This window comes from Cephus cinctus, unplaced genomic scaffold (assembly GCF_000341935.2).
Source record: "Cephus cinctus unplaced genomic scaffold, Ccin1 Ccin1_scaffold0240, whole genome shotgun sequence".
NCBI lineage: Eukaryota > Metazoa > Arthropoda > Insecta > Hymenoptera > Cephidae > Cephus > Cephus cinctus.
Window position 1 is genome coordinate 1,265,853 of NW_014332956.1, and position 17,571 is coordinate 1,283,423.

Sequence of the window (17,571 nt, forward strand, 5' to 3'; positions counted from 1 at the left end):
ATTAATTTTGAGTTTATTGTTTGTCGTAAAAACGACGACGAAAGATTGATATTCGTAATGTACCGAAGAGAGCGTTCTAAAATTTGAAAATTGAGTACACAGGCTTGTAGAATAGATCGTCTGGTCCCGAATGGAAATGCGACGTAGCAATTGGTCTATCGTGACGCCATTTGACGGTGCTATTTATAACCAGCGCATGCGCAAATTATGCTCAGTGAGTATCCGCCATTCATGCGAGTCGATTCCGTTGTTCTGTGTGTTGAGCCTAGCGAAGGGATATGGTGACGGTGATATTCGTGCGCCCTGAGAAAAACATGAGACGAGTCGATTAGCGTTGCCACACATAAACGTAGATTTGCGGATGGAGTAATAATGATATTTGGCCGTGATCGACCCACGTAAGTCTTCCGGATACGTAAACTAAATGTATAACAAACTATTTTAGTCGCGAAATTCGGCGTTGCCAAGTTGAGAGTTACTCCGAATCCCGTGTCGCAAAGTTCTCGTAGTCTCGATCTCCTGTAATTTCTTGCTCTACCGTTTCCCTCTTCTCGTCTTCTGTTTTTGTCCAGTAAAGTTTTATTCGTTCAGTTTACCGGTAATTTCATATTTCATATATTAAGTATATCTGAGTCGAAACTTATCCCGATCAGTTGTATCTATTTTCTGGCGCCTCGTTCTATTTTACTAGCGTGGAAATTGCTCACACGCTGCTTCAATGCCATTTTTATTACATTCAATCTCGATTTTCGTTTCTTGATTAGAAGTATCAGTATGCTAAGTATGCTTTTATCCGTTGCTTATTTTAATATCTTTTTTTGCGCAATATGATAGAAACGTGCACACCACGTTAGTAAATGCTAATAGTTTTGTATACTTTCATAAAGTTGTGTATCTTTAGGTCACTCATAAGGCACTTAGCAAAAAATATGATCTATTACAAATTAATATATATTTTACTAGCTTTAATATATATTTTAATTGCATAGTAGTAACTGTGATTTTCAAAAACATTTAATTATAGCTTTAGATAAACAATGTCCACAACTATGAAAAGGAAACGTTTTTATATACTGTTTTAAAATATGTTTCTACAGATATAAATCTATTGCATTTGCATGTTATGGATATCAATGCTGTGTTCTTATATTTTAGGTAGAGAGATAAAGTATCGTGCACATTGAGCATAAAAAAATGCTGGTCAAATAATACTGTGAACGACAAATTAGTCAGCTGATAGAGCAAGCATAAGACAAATATTATGGGGGCATTTTTGGATACACCGAAGACAGACAAATACAACGAGCATGGTGCCGGCAATGGCTTACGGTATGGTGTGGCCAGTATGCAGGGCTGGCGGATGGAGATGGAAGATGCACATCGTGCGATAACTGGTTTGGAAGGTAGCCTTTCAGACTGGAGCTACTTCGCAGTTTTTGATGGGCATGCTGGTGCATTAGTGTCAGCACATAGCTCAGAACATTTATTAGAATCAATAATGCAAACTGAGGAATTTAAAGCAGAGGATGTTATAAAAGGAATACATTCTGGCTTCCTGCGACTCGATGATCAAATGCGGGACTTGCCAGAGATGACAACAGATAAATCTGGTTCCACTGCAGTCTGTGCATTTATATCTCCAAGGCACATTTACATCGCGAACTGCGGCGACTCGCGGGCTGTATTATGTCAATCAGGAAATCCGGTCTTTTCGACACGGGATCACAAGCCGGTCTTACCTGCGGAGAAAGAGAGGATTCAAAAAGCGGGTGGTAGCGTCATGATTCAAAGAGTGAATGGATCATTGGCAGTTTCCCGAGCCTTGGGCGATTACGAGTACAAAAACGTGGAAGGTCGTGGTCCCTGCGAACAGCTGGTATCCCCAGAGCCGGAAATCTTTGTGCGTGATCGAGATGATGAGCATGATGAATTTTTGGTTTTGGCGTGCGATGGAATATGGGATGTGATGAACAACAAAGATCTCTGTGATTTTATACACTCAAGGCTTTTGCTCACTGATGATTTAGAAGCAGTTACCAACCAAGTCATAGATACCTGTCTTTACAAGGTAAGTTTGCATTCTTTTTTTCTAATATTTAACTCCAGTAGGACCTTCTAACATGCAGAAAGTTATATGACAGCTTAGATAATCTGTGATTTTATTGTATGCTTTCAAGAGTGAAGTTCTTACCAAAATTACATTGTTATTTACGTGAAAACAATTACCAATAAATGGAGTTACTATTTAAATATTACATAAGTTTTCTAATGCTTAACTTAAACTTATGCATACTCTTGTTTCATAACTAAGCATATTATAGACCACTTTTTTATCGTATTTCTAGACTTTTAGTTGAATAAATACGGTTCCAGTATGTCGTGCTAAAATCAAGTTCAGCTTCATATCAGAAACAGTGCCAAAAGGTTTTGGCAATAGCCTCAGTGTATCAGTATTGCAGGTCAAACATGGTGATAGCTCATACACTGCATTCATTCATACAGTCACAATTTGCAGAATTTAAGATATAATTGACTACATTTTATTTCTATTTTAGTTAAACCAATATAAAAAAATTTAATAAAAGACACTTCCAATTTCCTTTTTCTTATTTGCTAAACGTGCATCATCCAGTGTGATGTAAACAACACACAGTATATCTAATGTAGCAGTGACTACGTATTGCGTATGAATCAGCCTGAGTAGATACACTTTAAAAAAATCTCACAAGATGAGTATATTTTATCCGAACCTCGGTACCCGCCTGGCAACGTTAGATGAAAACAGGCAAAATAATAAACAAGTTAATTGATCGTTGTAATGCGTGTAAATATTTTACTCTTAGAATCTTTGCTATTAAAAAAAAGAGATCACGTATTATGCTAATCTTTCTATAACCCTATGTTGCTTGTCACAGATAAAACTAATGTTTCTATTTTTTTTTTGTTCATTGATTATAATTAATCACATAATATTCCGTATACGTGTATTATTAAATTCTTTATAGCGGTTCAAATTATATAACGGTACATTGATTTATGTGTAGCGATACACGATTTTTCTTAAAGCTATTTCAATAAAAATTCAATCTATACACAGAGAACATTACTCCACAGAAATAAAACGTTATCAAAAATGTTCATCGTATCATTCATGAGATAAAATGCGATATCAGAACATCATATATTTACTTGTTTTGTATGTACACTGTTCTTTACCCTGCTGAAACAACGAATTACGTATACGAATCATGTTGACATAAATATTTTATAAAAGTGGAAGGAAGGAAGTACAAGATAACATAATATTAAATCTCTCATACGTGTTAATACTGTGATTTATTTTCAATACGACAAACTGATCTTATGATCCTCTCACCATAATACCAATATATTTTTCTGAACATAAAGGACTCCATAGATATATTATACGCACTTTATGCACATACCTACAGTATTTTTTTTCTAATAATCTTGAGATTTTCATAGAAACAAAATATTTTTATTCTCTACATTAACTGTAATATATCTGTAGCTAATTAGCGTTAGTCATTGTTTAACGTAGAGATATAAGTAACATATACTATCAGCCTCCCAATATTGACTCTGGGAATTATTCTATATGACAGACGAGATAAACGAATGCTATTTCTTTAATATCACTTAGAAGCACCATTCATGAAGGTTAAATGATGCACAGTATATATTTCCACCGCCGTTTCCTGAAACAAGTTTCTAAATAATGTTTGGTACTCCATATACATATACACACATATACAAAATGATACGAACCAAGGTGCATAAAGGCTGAACGTAGGTTAGTTATTGCGAGTCATATAATAATATTTCCGGATGTATAATTGATTATGTTGTGCGTGCTTACTTTTCATACGTATATTGTAATTGCTTTGATGCTTGTTACAGGGCAGCAGAGACAATATGAGCATAGTGTTGGTCACTTTCCCAGGAGCCCCAAAGCCGAGTCCAGAAGCACAGAAGATGGAAGCTGAATTAGAAATGGCCATCGAAAGGAGGATCAAAGGTTCACTCACTTTTCCATACTCACATTCATTACTTTCCTTGTGCTGCTGCATTAACACACGATCCAGTAAACGTACTTGACATTCACCTAGCTCCCTCGTCTAGGGAGAATTATAGCTCATGATAATTCTAACACTTTATCACACGTACATCTCAGTGTACTTAACACAGAAAATGTCTTTCATGACTCTCAATGTTGAACAATGAAAATCAACATTTTCGATTGTTCGGTAACGCCAGTATATTTCATTGTTTTTTTCACTGGACTGTGTGAAATGTAACATACCCCGTGAGATGATAGTCAATTCGTGTTTATTAATGATTGATATAACACCCATTATATTACTTGAAAAGGGAACCCTTTGAACTCTTCACTTTACATCAGGTGTTAGTAATATGTACCTTGTCCTACCTGAATAGCGAACACATCCTCGGTCGATGTTGCTCGTTTTGTATACTACGTGAATCTTGCAAATTAAATCCTTGCCTTAGACGGTGCCTATACTCGCCATGAAAACATAAGTAGCCCAACATAGATAATAAAAGCCTATTAACGGCTCGCGTTGATAGATCACGCAACACAGTGCTACTGTAACAAGGAATAGCAATTATTTATCAAATAGTTTTCGCGTATGACACGATATGGGACTTTGTCCCTTCTTGTTCTACATACATGCTGACAATTATTTCTATAACTGGGCTATGCTTCTGGCAATTTTTTTTCTCTTTTTTTTTTAAGAAATCCAATATGGTTTTTCCTCAGGAATAATATAACTGCCTGTAATATATCCCACTAACGGTAGTTATCTTTACGATATTGGTCTATCAATATATTTAAAATTATTAGACCTTCTAGGTAGAAGGTGATCACTTGTTTCAACAGTTTATTTGTATCCTAGTCAATTGACAGTTACCACGTTTACAGGTGTTTCAAATTTTGATGTTGTATAATATTTTTTTCGTTCGTTTCTCTGTGACGAGTTGTAAGTGTTTACCTAATATATGTATTACTGCCTTCAAGCTGAACACCAATGGAGTTTTTAAAGTCGTGAATAGTGTCCTGACGATATCGTTGTTTGTTGCCTTATTTAAAGAAATTTATATATATTGCGAACATGAGGTAGAACATAATTTTGGCAAGTTCCAGAAAATTATTTTGACTTTCACTTTATTGATAATGGATGGTACAGTGAGACTTTAGACATAGAAAAATAGGAGCATTATCGTACAGCAGCACAGTGAAGATAGTAAATACTTTCGATCGAATACTGTGCACACTTACTCTATTTCCATAATCAATCATTACTCGTTGAAGTATTCCGGTTTTTATTGTACCAACAGTAATCAGCAAATCTTTTTCAAATGTGTCAGTATAATGATGTATTCTCAAACCACACATTCAAGGTTTATTTACATCTTGATATATGCTTATAAATAATATTTAATATCATTCCTTATTAGAGCACTGTAATTATTCTGTATTAAATCATATGCGACAGTTATAAGTTTGATAGATAACAGATTGAAGTATATATTGAAATATCTGTATACGTACTAAATGTTCATGGTCTTCGTGGTTTCCAAAGATAATGAAAACGCGATAAATCAATCAATCCACTTACAGAAGACAAACATGTAATTTCAAGCAATAATTATGCAAGCCAAAGAAGCAATTTTAAAGATAATTTTTAGAAAAGTTACATTGTTTCGAAAAATACCCTTTAGAAAAGTTCTTATTTCGTAGGTTGGTGTAAAATTGCAAGTGTACTTTTCTACGAGGTATACGACAGTGTTTGATTTATTGTTATCTTAAAAGAATAGTTCAGATCTCTCAATTAACGTCGTCTGTTGTTCATAAGAGCTCATCCACTGCTCTTGCGTGATCATATTTCCTGTTTAAAAAATATGAGATGATACACACTCCTTACGCGTGGTCCTATCTTACACTGGTTTATATTTATACAAAAATTACAACAACAAACATTTGTCTAGTATAATGCCCTTTTTGTATACGCGTTTCTTATGTCCTTACGTAAAAGGATTGGGGCTTTTTTTTCCTTACACTAACCATACTTTATTTTTATGATTATTTCTTGCAGTATAAAACTTAAACTAGTGCAGATACGTTCCACAGTTCATCCTCGCGGTTACTAAGGGAGTTTTCTCCTTTAATCCCAACTGCCTGCCAAAGCTTATTTAAAAGCAATATCAAATATCTAAAATCTAGACATAAAAAATATACCTATAAGTATCGGCTTAAGGTGAAATAAGTGATTAAGTAAAATACTTGAAAAATATATTTATCATTGTACAATTTCATTTATGGAATTTCAGTTCGTTGATTGTACGTCATCAAATCATAATTCATAATGAAAACGGTGCTTTTGATAAAGTATGCATTCACAATCATTATATTTCACTGTAACATTGACTTGCTATCGACGAAATATCGCCTATAAAGGAATGTTACGAGTAAGCTGCGTCTGTAGCTGCAAGTAGTATTGTTTAACGGTTAAGGTAACAATAAGATACAGTTAAGAGAAAAGTTTAGTAGGGGAGAGATGGACACGGCGCGAAACTTTCTTTTAAAATAATTTGTTGAACTCGTATTAAGAAATGTTGGAAATGGTATCGATACCAATTTATTAAAAAAAGTAGGTAATTCGCACGTGATATTTAGGATTGATAATACAAGCGCTTATCGATATTTCAGAATCGTAGAATCGTAATGTACTACTGTTCACGACGTCACGCTGTACTCATCTCTACCCTGCATACGTACAAAAATAAAGTCAACAGTGGATTGTTCAGCTGACAATGAGTATTTCGAATAAAGTTTTTGATCTCTGTACATTGGGCGATATACGCAGACGGACGTTTCTCTATGGTCACGATAATTTCTGTAAAGAAAATCAATGAGACCATTTCCAAAATTTATTGAAAGATTATTGTATACTGCTCGTACCTTGTCATATCACATGGATTTTGAAATTATGTGACTGTGCATAGGCGAAACGTCTGAACACAAGAACTCGTTCCACCCTTGGAGTTGTTAAAGAGCTAGGAAAAAAAAAAGATGTGAAAATCGCCATAACACACTCGAATAGATAAATGTATAATTTCGTGAGTATAAGAGAATAGTTTAGAAGACGATCCAGGTAGGTGTCAACTTATTTATAACGCAATAGAAGTTTCCCTTGACGTTTACGATTCTTATTACTTTCGTTTAACGGCAATGCATTTCTTATGGAGAAACATTGCACTTGCCGTTATTTAAGTAGCGAAAATAAATGCAGGAAGAATGATGGATAAAATGGATATTTTGACAATCGATAAAAACAATTCCAGAGGTGGACAGATTGAACAGCGCTTTAACGAGACGTAACAGTAATGTATCTACTTAAGACCGGAGTACTCTTCCACTGTTTCCATAAGAAATGTACTGTGGCAGTTATTATATTCCAGTCCTAAGTAGTTGCATGTTTTTCATAATTTTGATTTATTAATCCGTATCTGTTAGTGGCATCTTTTTAGCTAATAATAATAATAATAATAATAATAAATAATAATCATCAATCACCGTAACGCCCAATGTTTCTATTGGATAAATTTAAGGAAAATTATTTTATATTTTATTACATGCAGTAATATACTATAAATTGAATTGCGCAGAAGCTCAATTGAATTTCTATACGAGGACAAATAAGGCATGCGACGTTATATATACCGATGTAATACCGTAAAGATTTAGATCCATCTGTTGAAATCACTGATAACATTAGATTGTGAGAAATTCAAGGAACAACGCGTGCCCCGTGGAGACTAGAATTTTCAAATACACTTTTGCTAGCATTTCGCACACGCGTCACGCGCATTATACATACACATTTTTTTTTTCTTAATATTTAGATGGTATATACACAGGAGACTATATATAGATCACTCCGTATCATGTGAGCTATCCCATTATGATAAAGAAAATATATATTAAAAAACAAATGTTTTAGTCCCGCTATGTGTAAATTGCTATTAACTTACACTAATTGAAAAATGCTGATCTCACTTTAGTCCTGCGTAGATAGTCGTGATACTTGATATTAATTCTGATATTGTTATGCCAACAGAAATAGTAGCGCAGCAGGAGGGCACAAACGGCTTTGACTTTCTGCAGCTGCTCCAGCTCCTTATGGCTCAAGAGTTGCCGAACTTGCCCCCGGGCGGTGGTCTTCCTGCCAAGTGAGTTAATTTTATAAGTTTTCCTCGTTGGTCTTGCGTCAGGAATAGTTTGGAATAGTGACACGTAATGCTGTGAGTAAATGAAAAACGTGTAAGGAAATTTTTACACCGTTTGCTATGATCTCGTCGATGCTTGCGTCAGGTACCAATCGCGGATGAAATACTTGTACACAGAAGATTTTATTTAAGGCGACCTGTTGGCCTGTCAACGTTTTCCTTATCTGCGCAACTTCTCGTGATGTCAAGTTAAATACACCAGCTAAAATATCTAACAAGCTACACGCGGTACTATTTGTTCACTGAGATGGGCTTCTTTGACTACGCACTAAGTTCCTTACCGCGAGCCAAACCTCTTGATTGCTTATGTAATGAAATCATACTAAGGTTAACGGTGGTGCTGCCGAACACAAAGAGTCAACAGTCTGTTACCAATTTGGCTTTATTCCAATGTACGTAATTAGATCCCCTCACAATGATACAATTGAGCTGCACTTAACCTTGGTCACTTGGGTCTAAAACCGCATCCAGGCTCAAGGAGTTGACAAGATTAGAATACTTTATTTCGGTATATAGCCGAACGATAATTGTAATGGCCTTTGCTAAGATAATTTGTTAGAGTTATACGTAATAGGAGTATAGGATTTTGTTGACTCATATTTAATAATGCTTATCCTTTTCTTACAGGCAACCATTCATCGCACAGGTGTTTCGAGAAGTTTGTCCCAGCAGAGCGGATAGTGTAAGTCTTGGATACGATTTTCCTCCATACTAACTACCCCCTGATTTTATTCTAAATCACATCAAATGTACAACTACACACACCATCACCATCATCCCTATTCCCATTTCACAGTCATCAATACAGAATTTAATGGAAACGAAAGAATATTTTACAACTGACTTACGATATCACACACGTATACATTTTTTCGAACGATCAAACGAGCGTAACGTGAAATCACGAACGGGCCAGTTTTATGTAAAATCATTTCTGCCAACCGAGATGCTCGGAATTGCGAAAAGGTCCTATATCGGATAAAGACATTAGAGGTGTTCAATGCAATTAGCATATGAGATTGCGTGACATCCAAAAATGTATAGTTCGTAAATTCATTGAAAACTTGTAGCCATTATATTAAGTAAGGATATCGACATTTTTCATTGTGTCACGTCTGGCTAACTCTTTGTAACAACGTTAAAAAATAAACAACAGCCATCATTGTTGCGTCGAGATTGGAATCAATTTTTTTTTTCTTTTTTTTTTATAGTACTGTATACGTCAAATTTGAAAGGATGAGAATTATTAAAGCGCAACTAATTGCATTTATCGTTATATCCTAGACGAGAGTTGATCATTCTTTTGGGAAGTACACTATGTATGTTCATTTTATTATTGGTTTCATTCTCTACTTGATACTATCCATTCCGATACTACTATGCCATGATAAATTTCCACTTCGACGGCAGTATATGTGTGGTATCAATTGCGAAGGGTATTAATAATACCAAAAAAAAAGAAAGAAAAAAAAAAGAGAATTTTGTTCGAAGATGAGTTGTGTTACGTTCTTATATGAAAATAAACAAAAAGATAGATCTTCTCAAAGTTACGCCATGATGATGTATAGGAAAGCTTGATCCTAAGAGCGTGAACAGAGAACGTGTAAGAAATTATTGCTAAGAGATGTATTACTATAGGTCACAGAACACTCTGCACACAAAAGTCAGACAGCTGATCTTGCAGTGAATCATGAATAATACCGAGATTGCTGATTTTAATAATTATTGCTATCTATTGTTGGATTTTGTAAATTTCCTCTACATGCAAGGAGTAAACAAAATTAAAATTATATTACGGTTATTATGCGGAGGGTTATGAGATATTGTACTAAAGATTACAAATCCAAAATGTGCATTCAATGCAAATCTAGATGACGTAGCAGCATGATAATAAAAAAAAAGTTTACATTTTGATATACATATGTTGACCCCTTTGGAGTTTGTTTTATAAGTTAAGCTTGGTAAATAATGGTGATTTGCATTTGAAAATTAATTTGTTTATATTTTGTATTTATATGTTAATTGTGCTGATGTGATTCAGTCGTGTTTGTCACGCGCAATAATTTAAGTTCGAACTGTTTATATCTGGACTACGTAGAAGTTTGTATGTACTTATCGAGAAATATTATAAGGTTGAGAGGAAATTCAAAAACGATACTGTCTCAACGATTCATTTCTTAGGTTATAACTATTATTGTCATGCTATACGTTGACAGAGTTATTCAAGTGTATTGTGTGGTCTAGATTTCCATTTAAACAATGAACGATTTAGTAGAATATTTTCATAGCACCCTCTGCCGTGTTGACAGAAATGCGTAATATTACGATACAATAATTATATATTTTTGTAGTTCTAGGGGACTGGCGCTCAGAATATTTACTCGCGATTGGTCAATTTATCGAGCTCTACAAAGATCAGTTACAGAACTATACATTTATCATTCTCGTAGCATATATATACTTTGATATCTCAGTCAGAGCAGAGTTAGACAAATTGACCACTTAACTTTAGACAAAGCAGTCCTGTACATATACATAGATGCTGTGTCAATGGATGTCTGTACTAATATTTTGTTTATGTGATTTTGAAAATCTCTCAATAGATTTGTAGAAGTGACGGAGGCCTTGATTTTAGTTTCGTTTTCTTCTCTTCGATCATACCGGTATTATAAAAAGTCGATCAAAGAAAAATCAAGAAATTTACACTTTTTCTGTTTTCACGAAAATAGCATGGCTTACAAAAGTCGACTCTCGCCTCCCTTTGGCGTTTGCAAGTGTCCCTCAGCATCCACAGTTTAAATTTTCATTGACTTCATTATTTTAGCTTTCACGACTAGAAATTTCTATTTCACATTTGTGCAGAATTGGTACAACAGTAAGAGCAGGCAGCAGCAGTCAAAATTGTAGTACGCTAAAATCACCAGCACAATAATCATGGTTATATAATACCCATGAATCATAGATCGATGCATATCATTCTTTCTTTTATTCGTCGATTTCTCTCTATAAATCCAACAGTTCACCTTTCTGCATCCGTCCATCCCATAACACCAATTCAAAATTATAGAAACTACTTGTCAAGGCCATCCTTCAGACTTAACACTGTAGCCCATATATACCAAAGTATATTATCGTTCCCTGGTTGTAAAATAATGTATTCATAGTAGCAAGAGTTGGCGGTTTCGCTATCGTTTGGGAATAATAGGGAATATTAGTATTTTCTAATAATGAACTTTATGTCAACTAGGGATGCCTTCATATATTCATCACAAATGTAACTAATTCGACCTATATGTTGATAAGCAAACCAGTTTTATTAAAATGCGTGTCGTTTTTTCAACACAAATTCGTTACTGCAAATTATTCCCAGATTATAGTAGAAACATCCGATGGCCGACTTAGAGCAATAGTGGGATGACGGGGAAGAAAACAATTGTCATTTTTAACATTTGTTTAAGTGTAAAACTAAGGAAGGTTTCATACGCAACACTTGGGGAAGAATCAAATTATTGAATTCTGTATATATCTCAATTATGGAAAGAAAAAAACGGTAGCATCCGCTTTACTGCATGTTGCACCATGCCTGATAATCAACGTGTCTCAAAATTAAAGTGCGAAATTAGAAAGTTAGGGATCTTCAAATTTTGATTTTGTGTCGAATCTCTCTCACGGTGTGCCTGCTTAACTTATTTTACACACTAGACATCGATGGATTGTGCTGTAAGATTATATGATGCGCACTTAATTACGAGCTTTGCGACATGCAGTATTTTTCTATTTTCAACAAATCCACTATTGTTCTATTACTGTACCTATATTGTTTGCTTGACGCATGGTTCTATTCTGTATCAACGTCAGTTTGAGCTCTTGCCGACATAGGATCGTCGAATGGAGATTTAATTGCCAATGTCAATTTCTTTAGAATTACATCTGTCACGTAAAAGTTCACGAATGCAAATATACGAACTTTAACTTTCCGTATCACGCGGAAGTAAGTACATGGGGAATGTGGAAAGACTTGTACCTTCAGAATAGGACTAATGTTATTTCTAGAAGTAAACTCGTCTTATACACATACGATGTCTGAAAAAGACGTTTCGTAGTTGATTTTCTACCTTCAATTAATCCCTGTCACTCAGTTACGCCTGTTTACCTTTTTTTTTTTTCTTAATTTTTATTATTCTTCCCACATAAATTCTAAGACTGGCACGCGAGTGAAATCCAGCACTTCTATAAATGTGAAGTATAATTTCAGGAATAAGTGAGATCGTAGAAATTTGTTTCTCGGCGCATTCAACGATATCAATTTTTAAACGTACGACGAACCTTTCACCGATAACAGTACGACGACACAGGGATATGCAAAACAAATAGTCCTTTGAAAAACTTTTGATAAATCAACGATTGACGAGATCGCAGACGTGAAACTAAATATTTTTTTTGTATCAATAACTTTTGCTAAGCTTTGCATTTTTCATCTTTGCTTATAATTAATTTCTAACACGAAATCGCACACTGTTGAGTTACGAACCACTAATGTCTCGATCTTACTATGATCATGCTCCTTTAATTTTTTCCACCTATATTTCAGATCCTGCCCAACCAAACCCTTTATCCCTCCTTTCTTCCCGACAAGATGAGCCCTCCTTTCGATGAACTCAATGGCAATTATTAATGTTTCAATGGGTCTTTTGTTTACACCAACGCGATCACTCTTTGCAATTTGACGTTGAAGAAGGGTAGTTTGCAAATTCGGAGTCGTTACGTCGATTTGAAGAAATTACATGTCTGAGACTGTGTTGCATATTATCACGTGGTGTTCGTCACTTGTCTGTAAGTTGTCGTAGTTGCAAAGTTTATTTTTCACGAATCGACAAAAATAAAAGTAACAAAAACAACACTGACCATGTTCAAATTGTAAATTTATCTGTATTAAAATTATACAGACTTAATTTTCCAGCGTTCTGCACCTACTACTTACAAACTGAAACTAAACAGCAAGACTGTTTCAGACTCTTGAAGCTTCGAAGTGGCAAGAACATTACTTAATTTCTATACCTGAGAATTGTGAGGTCTTAACTATCCTTAACGACGTATGAAATTTGCTTGTTATTCATTATCCGATCACGATCACTTATCTGTCCCAAGATGGAGAGATATTTGAAACTTTAGAAATAATATTGCCAAAACTTCACGATCCGATACGTTTTATGAATATCTTTCATGTAAATACAGCCGTTGTCACTGACGTTTAAGTCAGAAATGAAATGAGTTAAGATCTTACGATCCCCATGTACAACTATAGCGGTTGAAATCCTAGTAATAATTTGAATTCAGCATAATGTCACGAATATTTTGTATACGTTACTATTTACTTATGAAGATACTTACACGATGCTATTTACCTATGTTGTTGTATATAATATACACAATTAAAATCGTATTTCATCGGAACGCGTTTGTCTTTTGTGTTAAGCAAATATGTCTGGTCCTTGACGAGTTAAAGAAACATAATAATGATTTAGTGATATTTATTATTCGTATTAGATCGTTCGCTCGTGTTCTTTGTGCAAGATACGTTGCAACAACTTTTCATATTTTTTTTCTCTCAAAATATAATGACATTGACAACGTCCAATTTTTCTTATGCAACTAGAACCTTGTATGATAAATTATTTTTTACGTACATAATGTACTTGTCTCGTGTATTATTTTAATCACCTGTTTACACATTTATCAGGACTACTAATTTGCAACCTCCATCAGACATGATAAATGAAATCTTCGTCAAAGGCCAAACACAGCCTTTTCACTTGTGCTCCAAATACACCATTTGAATTCGTTTTGCAACAATGCATGAAACTTAACGAAAAACAATCTCTCAGAGATTGGATGATTTCTGCATAAAATTGGGATTACGATGAGAAGAGCCACAATTTTGAATGGTCGTCTGTGCTTTCTTTGGGAACAGCTCTCGAAATGGTTCTACTGTCTCCGTTAAACCGCCGAATTACTATTGAAGAAACTAGATGAGGAGTGCTTTAGCGTAGTTCTGTTTAGTAAAAGGTGAAAGAGAGAGAGAAAGAATAAGTGAAACAACTGATGTAATATTTTATTGTGCCAACTTTTACACGACTTTTCACTTTAATACTCAAGCGCTGTTAATATATCCTGTACACAGACTTTAAGTTGCATTGACTTTTTATATTGATGCTTTTAATAGCTTCCAATGACGATTAAAGTTTTTACTGCCGCTTGGCGTGGTTTATGAATATTTTTTCTCCATAGATCAGTAGTTTAACGTAGATTAACACAATATATGGCTTATAGTACAATAATCAGCTAATAATTGTTGCATAGTCCTAAGAAAGAAGACTACGCTGTAATCTTGCAAGGTGATATCGTCTTAAAAATGTGATTGTAAATTAATTAGAACAGGAGACTAACAATAGATGCACAGCTCGAAAATACAATAACTTGGCAAAAATTGATGGACGCCACATTGCTTTTTGTAACGCTAACGAATAACCGGATGATATGATTTATAAACGTCAGATAATGGACTGTATATATCATAAATAAAATACATGCTTTACAGTACATAATCTGTGGTGGATTTTTGTTAAAATTTCCGGGAATCTTGCGCATTCCTGATGAATTTATCGAATATCGTCCAGAATCAATTCAATACTTGTGTGATTGTGGCAATTTACATAATGTGTAAAAAAGAATAAATAATAGCAGTATCATTTCCCTGTGGTATAAATTGTTCAAAATCGTCAAATAATTCGTAAAACGCGTGAATAAAATTATTTCACAAATAAACGTATGTGAAGTGTCTGTAAAGATTCTGCATTAGTTATTGATTTTTACAAAATTTCTTACAGGATGTCATTATATAGATTTCATTTCCCATTAGCAAAGTATGCATTACTTATAAGCTACCCTCTCTGCTTCTAATTGTTAATATAATGTTTGAAAGTTTATACTATACAGAGGTTCCCTTTACCGGAAGTGTTCCCGAAAATCTGGTTTACAAATAGAGAAAAAAAAAAGAATGATAAACAGCAAAAACTAAAACGAATTCTAAAATATTGTCCCCGTTCTTTTGCATAAAAGCATACTTTAAATGCAAAAATTAAAATACTGTGTGATGATATGTTTCCAGGAGTCAAAGTCCAGTTAGTGTATGCGATATGTATACAGTTTTATACATGTGGTATGCGATAGACTGGCCGATCTGAGAGTGGCAAAAGTGAGACCTCATCGTCAACAGCTAAAGTGGGGTGCTGCATGAAACAGCGACTGTACAGAATGATATTTAAGTAACGACACGAGCACACATTAGTCAATACCAAACGAATACCTTGCATTATACTTGTACAACTGACAACACTTTGGTTTTAAGAGTTTATTGTATAAAGCATTTTACCTGTAGCCAAGGGTGAGACAGACCCCTACTCGGTCCCACTTTTAGAATTACCTAAATATTCTTTTATAAGTTTTTACTCTGAGTATATGATCGAAACTATATAAACGAGGTTGTATATTTTTTTAGACCACCTTCCTAGACTTTTTAAGAACCTATGGTACCTGCAATGATAACTAATCGCAATGGCGTTTTGGACTCTACCAAAAATACCATCGATTAGTCGCTATGTAATACCTTAGTTAACGGAAAACGTTATATTGACAGCAAGTGACCTTACCTGGGGAGCATAATAACTCTCATTATCATATTCCTATATCCACAATATACAGGGAAATGCTTGAAATCCTCAATAGTTGCACCATCGTAGATCAATAGTTATTTCATAGTATTTCAGCTGTGCTTAACGATCACTGCTATGACCTCTTCAGAAGCACGAGACTCAGACAATTTTGCAATGTAATGTCGGATTCAGTCTTACCTATAATATTGTAAATTTCATTCTCATAACACTGTGGGGCAGAAAGAATTTTGGTAAAATGCATCTGTATCGAAAATTGCATTTTTTTCGTTGTTTAATACGAAACGTCTCATTACTTGAATATTTATAGTATCAATATTGATTACAAAGAAAGTTTTATTTTAATGTTTTAATGGGAGCGAAGAGAGTGATGGGGGGGAGGAAGAGAGGGGAAGGAATTATTGTATTTAACTTACTTTAATATTCATTTTCGATTTTTATGATTTATCATATAAGTACTGTTATGTTGTAATGTGTAGCCCTTCAGTTGTAGCGGAAATTGTACTATATGTCCTTTCAAATACAAATCGATACCGCCCTAGTGCATTCAAAAATAACATGGTCACTAATAAGTTTATTTACCTTTTAACTTAAATTTATGCATACTAAGTCGGTTTGTATATGTAGATCCTTGAAATAAAAGACCCCGTAAATTCATTTTAAAGTGGCTGCTCATTTGTCTTACAATTAGATGAAACCACGAAATGTCGGTGGTCTTACCTTTGGCTATATAAAATTAGGTTTCATACTATAAAATTAATCATTATACAAATCAATGTACTTTGACTTGATATTACTATATAAGTGTAAGAGTATCATTATGATTCATAATGCGTAGTTTAATATTTAGGATGAAGAACGCCTGTAATGTCCTTGTGTTGATACAATAATAGCATTGAATTTTCAAATAATAAATTTTTTGCATTTAACATGATACTTATCAGATATCTCCCACGGTCCTACATTAGAATGTTTCATTTTCTTTTAATTATGTCCAGGTACATTGATTTCTGAGCTTTGAACGTCTCTTCGGTAAATAGTTTCAAATTTAGTATACTATTAGTATGCACTACTCTTTCGCAGTATGTGTTAGAAATATCCTTTTTGTATTTCCCTTCGATTGCAGACTTTACACATTATTTGAAGTTCTATTTTGCATTCTTGTATTAAAAAGCCATTATTACATTATTAATCGTCAATGTCGTAGAATCCTAGTTGACAATTAAATATTCAGACAACTATTTATATTCAGAGGCGTTTAAATGAAAATATATACACACTAACATGGCTAATATAGCTTTACTTAGTAAATTTGGCTAACATCGTACTTAACAAGTACTTGTAAGGAGGATATGATGTTTCACTATGCACTACAATGCTGAACTGAAGATTTCTTGATATTATTAAATAAATTATTAATTGGTTATTCATAGGAATGTATATTATACAACAATGTCCCTTCATCTTACGGTGCCAGAAATCTTTGAAAATTGACTGATCGAGTTAGTCG

At 34.2% G+C, this 17,571-nt stretch overlaps 1 protein-coding gene and 1 long non-coding RNA gene across 7 annotated transcripts; one reads left to right on the plus strand and one right to left on the minus strand.

Annotated features, from left to right (window-relative positions):
• Window positions 1–212: 212 nt before the first annotated feature.
• On the plus strand, window positions 213–17,491 carry LOC107265834 (protein phosphatase 1B). 4 transcript variants are annotated; one of them, XM_015735692.2, is made up of 6 exons: window positions 213–398; window positions 1,156–2,068; window positions 3,922–4,039; window positions 8,163–8,274; window positions 8,959–9,013; window positions 15,500–17,491. In XM_015735692.2, exons 2-6 carry the CDS (start codon window positions 1,262–1,264, stop codon window positions 15,515–15,517), a joined length of 1,110 nt encoding a protein of 369 aa, XP_015591178.1. In that variant the 5' UTR covers window positions 213–398; window positions 1,156–1,261; the 3' UTR covers window positions 15,518–17,491. The 4 variants fall into 4 exon arrangements, with proteins under 4 accessions (XP_015591178.1, XP_024938917.1, XP_024938916.1 ...); XM_025083149.1 differs by lacking the exon at window positions 15,500–17,491 and adding an exon at window positions 13,278–15,386; XM_025083148.1 differs by lacking the exon at window positions 15,500–17,491 and adding an exon at window positions 13,292–15,386.
• On the minus strand, window positions 4,274–8,636 carry LOC107265836. Of its 3 annotated transcripts, none has more exons than XR_003059201.1 (4): window positions 8,077–8,214; window positions 7,004–7,098; window positions 4,712–6,938; window positions 4,274–4,627 (listed from the first exon to the last, which is right to left on the minus strand). It is a non-coding gene; the product is annotated as an uncharacterized LOC107265836 (long non-coding RNA). The 3 variants fall into 3 exon arrangements; XR_003059200.1 differs by lacking the exon at window positions 4,274–4,627 and adding an exon at window positions 8,613–8,636 and having other exon boundaries at window positions 5,189–6,938; window positions 8,077–8,344; XR_003059202.1 differs by lacking the exon at window positions 4,274–4,627 and having other exon boundaries at window positions 6,102–6,261; window positions 6,351–6,938.
• Window positions 17,492–17,571: the final 80 nt, after the last annotated feature.

What these genes read in the sequence shown, in the direction of transcription:
- LOC107265834 (XM_025083147.1), top strand. Translation starts at nt 1,262, where the DNA reads ATGGGGGCATTTTTGGATACACCGAAGACAGACAAATACAACGAGCAT. An exon ending in CATCGAAAGGAGGATCAAAG is followed by an intron (nt 4,040 to 8,162) that starts GTTCACTCACTT and finishes TTATGCCAACAG; the next exon opens with AAATAGTAGCGCAGCAGGAG. An exon ending in GGCGGTGGTCTTCCTGCCAA is followed by an intron (nt 8,275 to 8,958) that starts GTGAGTTAATTT and finishes CTTTTCTTACAG; the next exon opens with GCAACCATTCATCGCACAGG.